The sequence below is a fragment of the Embiotoca jacksoni genome, unplaced genomic scaffold (assembly GCF_022577435.1).
Source record: "Embiotoca jacksoni isolate LCO1_2020_lvr unplaced genomic scaffold, fEmbJac1.0.p SCAF_11, whole genome shotgun sequence".
Classification (NCBI taxonomy): Eukaryota; Metazoa; Chordata; class Actinopteri; family Embiotocidae; genus Embiotoca; species Embiotoca jacksoni.
The window spans coordinates 13,299,280-13,313,904 of NW_027185241.1; the positions used below are offsets into that span (position 1 = coordinate 13,299,280).

Below are 14,625 nucleotides of genomic sequence, written 5' to 3' on the forward strand. Positions count from 1 at the left end.
GATTTGTTGTAGAACTGTTACTGATATTGTTGAGGATTGTAGATGCATTAATGCTTCACAGCTTAGGATTGGTAGGAATATGAAATTCAAACATCATATTTGACAAAGAAGGTTGATTGTTTGGGTTTCAGTGTAAAATGAAAAATATCAATTGGCTTGAACTGCAAGAAATCTGACTTTATTAGAAAACCCGTGTCATAGAAACAACTTTTTTTACACCTTTAAACACTACTATTCAAAATATTTTTCTTAAAAGTACCCTTTTAGTGGGATAACTGTTAAATAAATGGAGCACTTGTTTTTATCATATGACTTGTTCTGTCCCATATGAATGCCACGATTGTTTTTGAGATGTGCACAGTTCATTTTGGGCTCTGATAACAGCAATATAAAAGGAAGATCTGATCACATTTTTATTGTACTCTAATCCTTATTAGTACTTATTGATTCTGCAGAGATGTGAAAATGGAGCTCTCTTTTTAATGGAAAACATAATATATGTTTAAAAGACATTTTTCAATTAAAACAATTGAAGATTGGACCATGACTTTGATGAGTCATTGTGCATGGATTGCCTTGGTTAGTAAAGTGTCACAGTATTGACAGCTTGGGAATGGAGACGTTTTGTTTGGCTTTAACAGAAACATGTGCACAAGGTCATGCTGAGCTGGAGGTTTGAGAGCTCTGTGTGGATGTTTACAAGCATATATGAGACCATAAGACTGTTTGAGTATATGTGCACTTGTCTTTGCATGTGCTTGTGAGCGTGTGCTGATTGTGGCTGTAGCTGGCATGACTCAGCTGTTGCTGGGAAGGAGCTGGGAGGACAGCCCCGTGAGTCATCACCACATCTCCTGGAACTAACTGTTCTCTCCACAACATTAGGACCAGACCCAAAACTGACTCGTGTATACACACACACACACACACACACACACACGTGCACGCACACACATAGATAGGAAGACACATTGGAGCCAGTGCATGCGCAAATGCATGCACACTCTCACTGACACCTGGTATTACAAACAAGGCCACTCACTGTTAAACTCATTTGAAAGAATCCCCCTTTGGATTCCCAGTGCTGTGCATGCTAGATGTGCTTGGCTTAGAGTTCAATGAGATCAGTGACAGACTAAATAAGTTCTCCTAAACCCACAGGATTGACCAGAGCATGAGTGTACCAAAGAGATGAGAGGGTATGAAGCAATACTATCTTACCCTGGAACCTAAAACAGTACAGTACAAATCTAATTAAAAGGGTTTGTTTACAGTAAGTCCACCACACATCATTAAAGATGTTTTATCAAGCCGCAAGTGGTTGTGCTCCAGGCTTGTGTTTGCTATATTTGGCTGTGTATGTGTGTGGTGTCAGAATGAATGTTGAAACTAACGTGAATACTTCCTCAGTTTTTTTTCCCCCTCTCTACTCTTCTTCCATCTCTTGATCTTCACGCTCACTCTGAATCCTGTGCTTCTTTTCAATTTTTTTTTTTTTTCTTGGTTTTACTTTTCTCATGTTTTCAAAGTATCTTTCAAAGGTCTTTTTAAGGTTTTGATGATCAGAGGAAAATAAATGAGGCCTACAACTTTTTTTTAATCTCATGCATTGCATAAGTAAAATATGACATAACATTTCTACAAGACAAGTACGAGTCCTTTCTTTTCACTAAACAAAACTTGAGGCCACTGGAGACCCTTTGATTTGCATGTTGAAGTTTTGTTTCTGCTAACAGTTGCAAACACTTTTGAATTGCAGTGATAACACCCAATACAATCAGGTTTTCTTCTGTCCTCTCCCAGCTTGGCTTCATTCCATGAGGACCTCTGCAGCCAGTGGCCAGAAATCAGAAACTGAAGCACCTGAGGACGAGACTCTGTCCTTGGGTAGCAGTGGCAGCAGCAGCCTGCCTGACCAGGGTTACGCAGCTTCTGAAGGTATGGTAGAGGGCGAGGACTCTGGCATGGTCAGCTCTCCATCTGACACCCAGCCCACCTCTCCAGATGGGAGTTTGTCTCTGGATGGAAGTAGCAGAGGCAGAGGAGAGAAACTGGAACCAGTGCAGGACAGTTTCAGTGACAGCGATGAAGGATGTGCCATCTGGGGATCGAAACACAGGTAGAGAGGACGTTTTGAAATCATGGAAGGGGAACCATAGATGTGGGTGGGACAAGAATGAGGGACCGTCACAGACAAGCATATACTGTACATTTATATTAACCTAATTCACCTAATTTGCAATACTTGTAGAGTGTCTTAAGACATCTGCCTTGGCCTCAGAAGAGTACAAATGACTCTACCTTCCTCATTCATCTATCTGGCCTCATTCTTCCCACTACTGTTTCATCTTTTTGTCAGTTCTTACCCATCTTTTACCTCCTTGTTTGTGCTGTTAATTTTATTTTTAATTCCATTTCAATAGATTCTGGTCTCCTGGCAAGCAATGCGCCATTTACCCTTTTGTCAGTTTGAGCCAGCCTAACCACTAATACCTAAACCCTGCATGAAAACTATTAGTTCCACTCTTGCATTTGGCAAAGTTTCGTTTCCCACCTGCATTTTCACATGGAGATTGAACCATGACTGTTTCCCCTAACTTTACTCTGTCCACCTTTTTTTTTTTTTTTTAACCGTGCCAGCAGTAATAACCAAGAGCAGTTCCCACCATATTAGATTTGAGTTGTGGCCAAAGCTGGCACCCATAACATTTCGTGCTGGGTTTTCATAGTCATTCATAGCCCATTGTGGAAAATGACTGCTGCTCCAGATCACTTTTCGCCTTTTAAGTTGTTGTGAAATGTGTATGGTAATGTGCCCAGACCAGAGAGCTTGGATTGATGCTCTTACTCACAGAGACTTTATGAATCCAGAGTCTGGCCTGACGCTACTGGCTTCTCAGTATTCCAGGAAACCACTATAACCCTGTTTTCTCAGAATCGTTGAGGAAAAGAGGACCGGTCCAATTCTCTCAGAAGATAAATTCTATTTGGTTTGGCCTTCTTCTTGCAATTTGTTACGGCTAATATGCCACTAACTCATAAGAATGCTCTGCTGAACCCTTGAAGAGAGTGAAGGAGGTTTAAGCTGTGGTAATAATATCTTTACAGCTGCATGTGTCAAAGCCAGCAGACTCTAGTAAAAATAAAATTCCTCTTTGAACAAGCACGAAATATTTAAAACTAACACATTTTTCCTCCCCGTCTTCTACTACTGAACTGCATTTACCCTTTTGATTTCTGAGTCGGCATAGTGACGGGAAGAGTGCTGACTGTAACAACAGCATCAAATACGTAGTTCATAACATCTGTTGAGTGGTAGCTGGGAGGTTGTTAATAAATAATCAAGCAGTATTGTTTTTTTCTGCCTCTATGTAGTTATCCTCTTTTTGCATTACAAATGTTATGGGAGTCTGCTGGTCTTTTTGACATGTTTTTATGTTGCATTCTCAGGCATACTGACATCAGCCCACAGGCACAGTCAGTCAGGTTAAAAAGCAACTATGAAGAAGATGCAGAGCTCACAGCCCAGCTCCATCAGACGTTGGCAGATTTCGAGGCTGATCTTGCAGGTGAGGGGGCCTCTCAATTTTTAAAAATGATGAAAAATCAACATATGTCCGCAGTAGCAACATATTATGTATTAATCCCTTGATCTCCTGTTCTCCAGGCCACATGGATATAGTCTCAGCAAAAGAGACACCATATACCATGTCCACTGACAGTAATGAGGTGCCCGTGTCTATGGTGGACATGGATGTGCCAGTCACAGCCATAGATGAAGTACTGGAGGACTATGAACAAAATATTGTCCAACATGAGGTGAAGTCGCTTACCAGGATCGAGCCAGCTGGCAGCAAAGGTAGGAAGAACGACCAGTACATCAACACAATAGAGTTAAAAACTGTCAGGTATGTTTTCTTTGTTGACCTTTTCTTACCTCTTTTCATCACAGGTCAAAGCTTTTATCACAAGTCTATTGTGGAGCCACAGAACAAAAACAACAATGCTTGTACTGCTGCTGTCAGTAATAAAAGAAGCAGTGCAACCACTAAGCACTTGTCCCAGTCGGAGCAGCATAGTGAACCCCCGGAGAACAAGTCTGTAGCTGATAACAAGGGAGTAAAGACACTAGAGGCAAAAGTTAAAGAGATGAGTATTGCTGATACCAATGGTGTAAAAGGTAAACAAACATCGGCAGTGAAATCTAATGTTGACGTGAAGAAAAACAGCAAGAACACTGAGATCAGCCTGGATACTGTGAAAAGTACCGCTCAAACGTTTCAACAGAGGAAACTTGATATTCCACCAACAGGTCAGAGATCAGTGTCAGATGCACATGAAGAGATGCACAGAGTTTACCAAAATAACTCCACTCTTAGTAACTCTCATGGTAAAATCACTCGCAGTGTCACATCACGCTTTGGCATGAAAACGTTCACTGTGGTCCCTCCCAAACCTTCTGTCATACATGCTGCTGCGGGACAGTCAGCTGTCACTTTAACCACTGGTGCCATTAAGATTGACGATCAAGGAAATATGGTGACGGCGGGTATCTCCCGGAATAAAGTTGGTGGGTCATCAGAGTCCGAGACCACTTCTAACAAAGCTTCTCCTCTTCTTGGAAAAGCCAAAGCTTTTTGGAGCTCAAATGAAAAAGAAGAAAGTGCTGTGACTCACAGCAAAGATGTGACTGATAAGGTTAAGGAGAACACAAACGGACTGAAAGCTTCTCCCACTGCATTCGTGGAAACTACATTGAAGGCAGAGTACCTAAAAACAACACACAGCACACTTTCTAAACCTGCAGAGAGAGTCCAGCCTAAAGAGATGGTAAAAGAAGAAGCTAAAGAAGCTGTGAAAGATATTAAAGTTGCAAACGAGCAGCAGGCTCAGGTGGAGAGCAAGATATCGGTGTCCAAAAACGTTCAGCAGCCAAGTAGTAAATCTGCCCTTCCCCCTCACATACTTCCAGACTTGAAAAGAGACCTGTCCTTCCTCAAACCATCCAGGCGAACCTCAAGCCAATACGTGGCCTCTGCCATTTCTAAACACGCCCCAAAGACTTCCGCTAAACCCAGCTTCATCCCTGACTACTCTGCATCTTTGAAAACACAGACCACTGGCTTCCAGAGATCGGGTCGGTCCGTACAGGTGAATCCACACCAGTCATCTGTGTCCTCTTTGTCAGATAATAAGGAGAATGTCTCTGCTTCTACATCCAACCCTCCTGGTCCAAAGAAGTCTATGAGCTTCCCAGAGTATGTGCCAGACAGTCCGAGAGATTTTGGAGAAGTGAGACGGGGCGGGGGAGGATTTGAAAACTGTGTTGTATCCACCAAAGGAAGTTCTGATATGTTGGAACTAGAAACAGCCAAGAATAACCTCACTCAGTCAAGTGGACTCACACAAATACGAGTGACCGCCAATCATGACGGAGATAGTATTAAACCTATTCGGCCCAGGAGCCCCAGTCCAGCAAAAAGCAGTGCTCTGCCCTCATCTATCAAACCACCCACTGCCCCCAAGACCATGCTACAAGACCAGACGAGTGTAAGTAAAACCTGATTTAAAAATATTGCAGAATACCAGTCTCTTGATGAAGAAATATCATGAATAATTTTACGACAATATTGTCGCTGAATCTTACAGATCTCGAAGGACACGACTAAAGCGGCCGCTCAACTAACTCCTGGTGTGAAACCACAACCTTCCATCACAGTGACAGACAGTGGTGTGACCTCAGGGCCTCCAGCTGTGACTGTGTTTGGGCCAATTAAAAAGTTCAGACCGGTGATCTGTAGGTCTGTTGAGAAAGACACGTCTCTGCACAGCAGCCTGATGGCGGCCATCCACACAGATGGAGGCAGGGACCGACTCAAGAAGGTGAGATCAAGATTTACACAACTATGAGGTAGCATTTCTATCCTCTACAAGTAAAAAAAAAAAAATGATATACTGTATATTATGTATTCGGTGTCAGATAAGTTATGGTGTTTGCTGAAAGAGAAGAGAGCGATTTCGATTTTCTTCTTTTTATTGCATTATTAGACATCCACTTCTGGCCCCAGCAACCTGAACAGGGAGCCTTATGTCGAAGAGGAGAATGAGAGGTCTACTCTTCTGGCTGCCATCAAAGCTCAGAACATCAGCAGCAGACTAAGAAAGGTAAAACACCGTCTCAACTAGTATAAGAAGTACGTCTAAAAGAAAATGTGAAAGCTCAACTCTTTGTCTGCGTCGTCGTTAGCTCATTAACAGCTCGCATACCAACTGCATGAACTGCATTATGCAAGCACGGGTGTCTATTTTCATCCCCGTGTGTGGACTGAGAGCTGCGGTTTGTTGTCATGTAAGGACCCATGTGGAATGAAAGAGGCAGAAAATGTGCTGCTGTAGCCGAAACATCTGCGGTTCTATTGTGGAGGTTCCTTACCAGAAGTGGAATCTCTGGAATGCTGCATGATTACATCCGACTCAAAAAATGTCGAGCCTCTCAAAAGATAAATATATAAGATAAAGATAAATAAATAAAACCAAATAATGACAACCAGAACAGTTACAAAAATAAACCAGATAAAAGCCAATAAATGTGAACATTTAACAAGAAAAGAATTTGTTTGGATTAAAAGTATCTCGGCAGCTCTGTGTGTGTCAGAGGTCCATCGGGATCGGGCATCGTGAGAGCAGCTGGCCTCGTCTAGAGTTACCATTGTCTCCCTCCCTCCTCCCTCCTGCAGACCAAATCTGAGGCTGCTGACGAGGTGGAGAAGTTCAGGAAGGTGGCCTCTGAGGAGAAGAGAAGTGCAACCTCTTCTTCTTCTCCTTCCCCACCATCTTTGACCTGCACTTCTCCTGTTTCTACGCCACCTCCACCTCCACCAGCACCTGCGCTGGCACCTCCGCCTCCTCCCCCTGTTCTGCCCCTGGGTAAGCCTAGCTCCGTGGCCCAGGCAAAGGTTGACGCCCCCACTGGTTTGGCCAGGGAGGCCATGCTGGAGGCGATCCGCTCTGGATCTGCAGCTGAGAGGCTAAAAAAGGTACAAAAAGGTTACTGATCAACTTTGTGTACTTTGAATTGGTGCTGTTGGATTTAAAATTTTACTTTAGCTTCATGAAAATCTGGCGATGAAGCGTAACACCTAATATAAACATCACACACTTCCCATTGGGTAAAAACCAGAGGCTCCCCAATTTCAATCGGTCTCATCTGTTCAGTGCAAAGAAAAACACATTAAGTGGTGAAATGAAAAATAAAACCAAGTTCTCTTTGGCAAATTAAAATTCAACATAAGCACAGGAAATGAGGAATATATTTTTATGGTAGTATGGCACTCAAGACCGAATAATTTTGCCCAGAGAGACTCTTTTTAAAGAGAAGAGGGAGGGAAAAAAAGAGAGACAGACATAAAAATCAAAGTCAGAACAGACTGAGGCAAGAAAACAAGCGGCAGCAATAGAAAAACATCTCGGATGAACCATTGTCCTCGTTCTTCTCACATCTTTGGTCTGGTTTCATATATCTTCCCTCACTGGAAGACATCGCTGGCAGAACAAAGATCTCCTGCGGTCCAGCAGCCAGGAAACTGGAAATGAATTACAATCCGACAGTCACACTGTACTGCACTGCTGTATGAGCATTTTCACAAAGATAAAGTTAAATTTTAGGTCAACGATCAGAAATGTGAAGTATTTTTAAATGATTAGTTTTGCAACATTTGAACCAGACCAGAGCAATAACAATGAATAGTGTTAAGAGGAGGCAAATCAGAGGATTGTGGTGCACATCTTGTTTGGATCTGAGGAGGTACAACATTTCATTTAAATAAAAATGTATCAATAAAATCTTTTTTTATTTTTTTTTATTTTTATTTTTTTTTTTATTTTTTTTGGAGACAGACTCGACACAAAACCACAGAACCTGATATTTTCTTCATAGCATGCCGTGAACTGATGTTCCTGTTATTACAAACATGACATGTTGCATTTCTTTGAACTAGGTCGCGCTGCCCACAAAGACAGTCCAAGTGAACGGCAGACTGGGAACAATCCAAGCAACCTCCTCCACAATCCCTCAGCAATAAGAGGGGAATCCCACATCACTGCAACAAGGTGTAATTTATCAAATTCAATTTCAGCTTTGGCATTTGAACAAATGGATTGAGTCATGTTTTGAGCAAATATTGTTTTATAGGAATTCGTTGCCACAGATATTGCGTAAAATAAGAACAAAGAAAGATTTCTTTATAGTATCTAGAGAAACAAGATTATTCAAAAGGGGCTTCACATCACCTCCCAGGGCCTTATGTTTAATGTAAGACTGCTGTTAAAGAAAAGGGGTTTTATTAGTGTCTCTTATATTTTCCACTAATATATCTTTTATAAAAGGGGAATGGTTTATACATTCCTTCTTGTAGCCAAACACCTGTCATGTCTGTATTAAAGGTGTCAGGTGAAAGGTTTGCAGTTAACGCCACCTATAATATCAGCTTCTAACAATAACCTGCTGGAAAATGCTTGTGTCCATCTTCATAACATATTGCTGTTCCATTTGTACTTGAACTCAGCTGATTTAACTGGACCGTTTTCCAAAATGTGTGCCAATGAAAGCGAGCTTGATTTGTATAGACTTTCAGTTCCTTTGATTTTTCTTTTTTTGCGTTAGTTATAGATGCCTTATACTGTTGCTCAGTCAGTGATATGTATACAGTACTTATTATTTCAACAAATTAAGAAAACAATGGAAGGACCCATTGGCAATGCTCAAAGTGTATTATTTTGTCCAGATCTGGTACATATTGCCAACCTCTGAAGTTCTTTTCTCTGAGGAGGATTAACATGGTGATGACTGGCTCGTGCCTGGAAGCTCGGCGTGCTCCTGTTTTTAGCTTCCAACCTTCATTTGTGCTGCTGTTAAAAATCTAAAGAAATGATCATCAGTGCCCTGCAGAAACATATTTTCTATTGATCTTCAATCATCGTCTCTGCTGGTCAACGGCACTGTGGTTGACCATGTCCTTAATGTTTGATATATGTGAATATTTTGCAAGAAGCTAAGGTGAGCCTTTCCTTTTCTTGACATTTCAACAATTTTGAAGTACTGCTATTGAAATATATAAATGGTGGATAACACCGTGAGCCAAAAGATTAGTTTATTGATCAAGAAATCAGCACCAATATGACGATGTAATATAAACCAGCACTGTAGGAGAGTAGTTTAGGTTATGTACGGCCTTTATTTAAGCAGTAAAGTTTATAGTGTGGAGTCTCTAGGAGAGGACGCAGTCATTGAATGGTAAACGGTAGATACGGATGAAGCAGGATGTCCACGCTGAAGCATCTTTAGAAAGTGCTTACATTCAGGTATAAAAGTTTGCTGCTGTGTATTGCGAGATTGATTTGAGTAAATGGAGTTGAATCAGTAGTTTTATAGAGATTTATTTCACTTCACGTTCACTTTCTACTCTCAAATATTTGAATATCTCTTGTTTTACCTTAAAAGTGACATCCTTAAGAGCTTTTCTGTTTTGTTTTTTTTCTTTCCTTCTGTAACTAGAAATGTTTATTTCATTTCTGAGAGTTGGATCCATCCCCAGACAGAAGCCTACAGCACAGTGTAGCATTGTATATTTTGTAAACTAAAGAGATCGTCTTGATAGATTTGATTTATTCCACCAATAGGGTGAACATTTTATAAGCTATTGCTTTTTAAGTTTTAAGTGCACAATTGTTTTTTTGGGTTGTTTTTTGGGGGAAGGTTGAACAGTTATTTTTGTTTAACTACATTTTTGATTCAATAAATCATTTTTGTAATCAAGCAAAAATTTACGTGTGCTGATTGTTGTTGTTGTTTTTTCTCATGTCTGACTTTGAGATGATAAACAAAAGTTGGACTGAGCAGATGGTGGTATGAACCTTGGACTGGAAAGCATCTCTGCCATTCCCACCGATGTGGTCATCCTGCTGTCCTTATGAAATATACTGAAACCTCTCTGTCACACCACGGATGAGCTACTATTCCGGGCAGCAGCTCATGGCCCTGACTCATCACTATGTGGTCACACAAAATGACTCCTGATGGACTTGAACCTACCCTGCATTCCTGATTCCTGAAACACTAGTCACTGTGCCACTGCACCTATCTTCAGATAAAACAAATGATGCAAATATCAACATGAGTTGCAAAATTAAACGGAAATACACAGTTCACATCCTGTATTGTGATTAATCTGTTTTAAATGAGGTGCACATGTTATTTAAGCTTTTTTTCTAAAAAAAAAAAAGCTCATTTGGGTACATGTGTGCAGAGTCTAATCAAAAGTGGCATAAAACTACACCTTTAACACACCTATCACAAATTAAATTTGCTCTTTAGATAACCGTCTTCTTTACACGCGAAGGTGTTCCCACAAAAAACATAAATGAAAGATTTCAAGGTATTTTTTTTCAGCATGTCATTGACCACTTCAGGATGATATTAAGTAAATTCTAGCAGTGGATTGAGCGATCGAGAGAGCAGAAGGGCGATCTTGGCTGCTGTTGGCCACAGAGAGTTGTAAATTCCTCTTGGGACCACAAGCTTTTTTAGTGGGTTAAAATTTTTGCTCTACTCTACTGCCATTCTAATCTGCCTTACAAATATGTGAAGGGTGTGTATGGATGGGTGCATATGTGTGTGTTTGGGAAGGAGAGGGGGTTCATATTTTATTTTTGTTTTATGAGCGTGCATTTGAGCTCGTGCCTGCGTAAACAACCTCCAAATCAGGAATTACCAGAAGGTCGTACCACATAATGCAGCAGGAATAAATTCATTCAGGTTTGGTTACGCCTGAATTGCCAACTCACTGGTTGGTTTGAATTTGTTGCCATAACAGTTTCACATGTAGGAAGAGGCCGCAGATGTTGCTAGGCCAAACACCATGTTGACTAATTAAATTTAGATCACATCAACTACTTTATATAGTTTGTTTAGATGTGGTTTGCAGAGAGGAATTGAACAGTTTAACATTTTGAGATATTCTTTTTTACACTCATCAATAAGCAGTGAATAATATTTACAAAGTGTTGGGTTCCCTCTGTGGCAGCTTCTGGTAAAAGCATATTCATCCATAGTCCTGAGACCTTTAATGAAACCCATTCACTGACTGCCTGCGCTTGTATTACTCAGCTTTGTTAGTGTTGACTGGCCCACTTATGAGTGATGGACACGGTGACATCAACTACCAGGGGGGGCTCTTCTGACTTTGTTTTCTGATGTTAGCTAGTCTACTGTGTATCTGATCAATCAATTTGAACAAAAGGCCTTTGTGATTCTGCATGTCTGATGAGGTAAGTTCGAAACAATGTGTGCTTACTTTATATCCCATTGCCAGTAGTTAAAAAAAAAAGAAGGCTTTGTTGCGTGGTGGTACCCCAAATATGAGTAAGTGTGTGTGTGTGAGACTTCAGTGGCTGTACTGTGTGTGTTCTTTTGAGTCTGCGCATACACACAGTGTGAGCTCTCTGTTGTCCTGATCCAGACACATACAAACAGCTCAGGACTGATGACCTTCTGCACTTTAGTCTCCCATGGTGTGTTCCCATCACTTAAGTTTATCCGAGTCTGAAACATGTCAGGCAGGATGAAAAATGAACAGAACTGGTGTCCCTTTAGCTCGAGGCAGAACTTTAACTAGACTGTACTACAGGGTTTAATTCACGTCATTCCCTTTAGTGCATGTCACTCCTCTTAAATTAATGTGTGTGTGTTTTAAACAAGTTGGGAGCTGAAAGTGCACCTCTGATGTTGCTCTCAGTCATATAAACATCAGAAGACCTTACGCAATACAGCAAGGCTCAGAGGGATACAAACACAAGAGGTAACTCTGGTGCAGTGAGGTTTGACCCCCAGGTTGTGCAATGTACATACCACGCAGCTACAGGTGTTTTTATTTCAGACTGTGCGTCTGAGAGCTGGGTTTTTAATTAGAGGTGAGGTGTGGTCCTTTAGGCTCCTGGTGTACAGTAACACAGTACTATTATTTACGTGCAGTCACTTTGGTTCACAGTTCTAGTCATGAAAGGTATCTAGAGGTATTAATCTGTAACACCGAGCTAAAAACAAACAAAAGGACACACATGCTACAGTCAGGTAACCCACAAGAATGAAACCCCTTTATGCCAGCTTTTATATTGTTTTGGTAGTGTCACATGGGACTTTTAGAGGCAGAATCCTGTGGCAGAAAGGAAACCTGTTGTCTAATCGGCCTGTTAAATTTAGAGAAGACTATTTTAAGTGTTTGTATGACAACACAGTGTTTATAATGAAATAATTCATAATATTTCTGCAAAATTGAGTTTAAAATAACACACTAAAGCAGTTAAGTGTTAAGTTAATACACAAAAATTCAGTAATGGTTGGATGGATCTTTTTGTTATCATTTGGTTCTCAATAAACATGTTTGTAAATCTACCCTGAAGACCAAACACTGTTTATAGGGACAATATGCAAAATGTTTTGCATAAAACTTTCTTTTACCTCATGATCAAGCAAGTAAAAGAAACAGTATACTTCCTCGTGGTGCTCCTCAAACAGTTTTTTTCATTAAAATAAGAATCAAATGTGACCAAGTTTACAAGTCTGGACAGAGTGAATGACTGAAGCCAAGCCGGTAATGTGCCATGCAGGTGAGCTTCATTTTGGTGTAAATACATGAAGAAGCAATTAAGCACTTTTTGAACAGTGTTCATCCCTTACTGTTTACAGAGAAAGACATTACCAGTTAAGTATATGTATACAAGCATTTAATATAGGCTACATACAAAAAGGGTTTTCTATTCAGATGACGTGATGCAACAACTGTAAGTCAGAGTGAAATCATTTTCTAATGAGCTACTGTTTCTGTCTTTAATAAAAAAAATTAGTTAAATATATATTTTTTAAATGGCATATAACCAACAAAATACTCTGAAAGTCCCTCTGTAATTCACTTTGTTTAATCTCCTGTGTGTTTTAATTACAGCACTCGAAATGTTACTAATGGTGTGACAGCGCCTTCAGTAAATAAATAAATAAACCTAACCAAAAAAAACAAACAACGGAATCCTCTGAACACGCCCTTTTTCCCCCATCAGACCTGAACGCCGCATTAATCAGCACTCTCGCGTGGGCGTGGTCTAGTCTATTAGAGGAGGAGTTGTTTGCGCGCGTGTATGTTTGTAAGCGTGTATGTGTGTGCGTGTCCTCTCCGGCCGCATGAGATGAGCTGCCTGCAGTCTCCGCGGCCACTGTTTTCTCCTCCTCCTCCTCCTCCTCGCCCTCCTCTTCTCGCCTCTGCCGATCTGTCCAGCCCGGGAATGTTGCCCGCCGTGGCCTGATCCAGCGCTGCCGAGTGGTCCTTCAGCTCCACACCGCCGCTCTCTCTCCGGTTCTGTCTCCGACTCTCTGAACTGATCTGGCTGTGAGGTGAGTGCACGTTACCAGAGGAAGACGCTGTTCTCGTGCTCCCTTTATATATATATATATATATATATATATATATATATATATATTTTTTAATATATATATATATATGCATATGTGTGTGTGTGTGTGTGTGTGTGTGTGTGTGTGTTAGTTAGTTAGTGTGGTGAGTGGGAGAACGTGCAGTAAAAGTTGAATGTGCTGTTGTGATGACACACGCCATTTCGCGTTTCGGAACACATGTGCGCACCGTGCGTAACCGCTGAGCGGGACCTGCCTCCCCATTCTGACAACGTCCCCCCCCCTCCCCCGGTCAGCCGTCGAACTTACAAAAGAAGTTTAATTATCCGAGCTGGCTGTTTGAATTCGGTTGTGTATTCACCTTACCGTATTCCCTACTGGTGGAAAGCTTCCGCTGGAAACACCCGAGCCTGTTCCGGAGGCTCCTGGCGTGCCGAGGATCTTCCTGAAGCTCTTGTGCGCTTCCCTACGCGTTCCTCAACATTTACTGCAATTCGAGTCTGTCTTTGGGGACAATCATGATCCCAGTTTTCTGCTTGTTTACAGTAGTTCAACAGCAGTCTATACTCTCTTTCCAGTAGGACCCCAGCTCCCCGTGTTGCGCCGACCCTCCCCCTCCCAGCTTGATTCTTCAGTTTCGCCAGTTTCGCCTTATCGCCTTATCCTTTTGGCAGCATTTGCTTTGGGAGTGGGGAGGGGGAGAAGTTTTCCCAGGGATACTCCTATAGCCCTACAGCAGTGTTTCCCCCAAATTGGGTTCTGGGGACCCCAAAGGGGGACGCTGGGTGGGATCCAGGCGGTCCAGAATAAAGTGAGGAACTGTTGAATGAATTGGTTTTGGAGGCTCCACAGTCGAGCACAATCAGATGAAGCAGCAGTTCTGATGACCAAATGTAAAAAAAAGTGTTATGAGTGTTGAGCAGAATAATAACAAAACGCTTTCAGATCGAATGTGTGGCTTCATACTATGGGTTGATTAATGTGACTTTTTTTTGTTTGTAATTCTCTTAAAGCCTTCATTAATTGTGGGACATAACATCAAATGGTGCAAGTTAGTTCATATTGCAACTGCAGATGTACCACTCTGTTGAATGGCCTCTTTTATTTGGTGTGCCGACTGCAGCATATAACATCAACAGTGCAATGGTTTGTCTGTTATACAATAC

The 14,625-nt window shown here is 41.4% G+C and overlaps 2 protein-coding genes across 6 annotated transcripts in view; both read left to right on the forward strand.

The window, feature by feature from the left end:
- cobl (cordon-bleu WH2 repeat protein) overlaps positions 1-10,202 on the forward strand; it is a 52,540-nt gene extending 42,338 nt beyond the window's left edge. For 2 of the 3 annotated variants that reach the window (XM_069143223.1, XM_069143222.1), the window contains exons 11-18: positions 1,804-2,119; positions 3,451-3,569; positions 3,668-3,859; positions 3,953-5,550; positions 5,650-5,883; positions 6,049-6,165; positions 6,738-7,037; positions 7,998-10,201. In XM_069143223.1, the coding sequence (XP_068999324.1) occupies positions 1,804-2,119; positions 3,451-3,569; positions 3,668-3,859; positions 3,953-5,550; positions 5,650-5,883; positions 6,049-6,165; positions 6,738-7,037; positions 7,998-8,081 (2,960 nt within the window). In that variant the 3' untranslated portion in view covers positions 8,082-10,201. Of the gene's footprint in view, positions 1-1,803; positions 2,120-3,450; positions 3,570-3,667; positions 3,860-3,952; positions 5,551-5,649; positions 5,884-6,048; positions 6,166-6,737; positions 7,038-7,997 lie in introns of all 3 variants that reach the window. The other variant, XM_069143221.1, reaches the window with a different exon arrangement.
- A 2,995-nt stretch (positions 10,203-13,197) lies between these two features.
- The window catches only part of grb10b (growth factor receptor-bound protein 10b), a 63,988-nt gene continuing 62,560 nt past the window's right edge, over positions 13,198-14,625 (forward strand). For all 3 annotated transcript variants that reach the window (XM_069143225.1, XM_069143227.1, XM_069143226.1), the window contains exon 1: positions 13,198-13,441. The gene's annotated coding sequence lies outside the window, so the exon portion shown is untranslated. The remainder of the gene's footprint in view (positions 13,442-14,625) is intronic.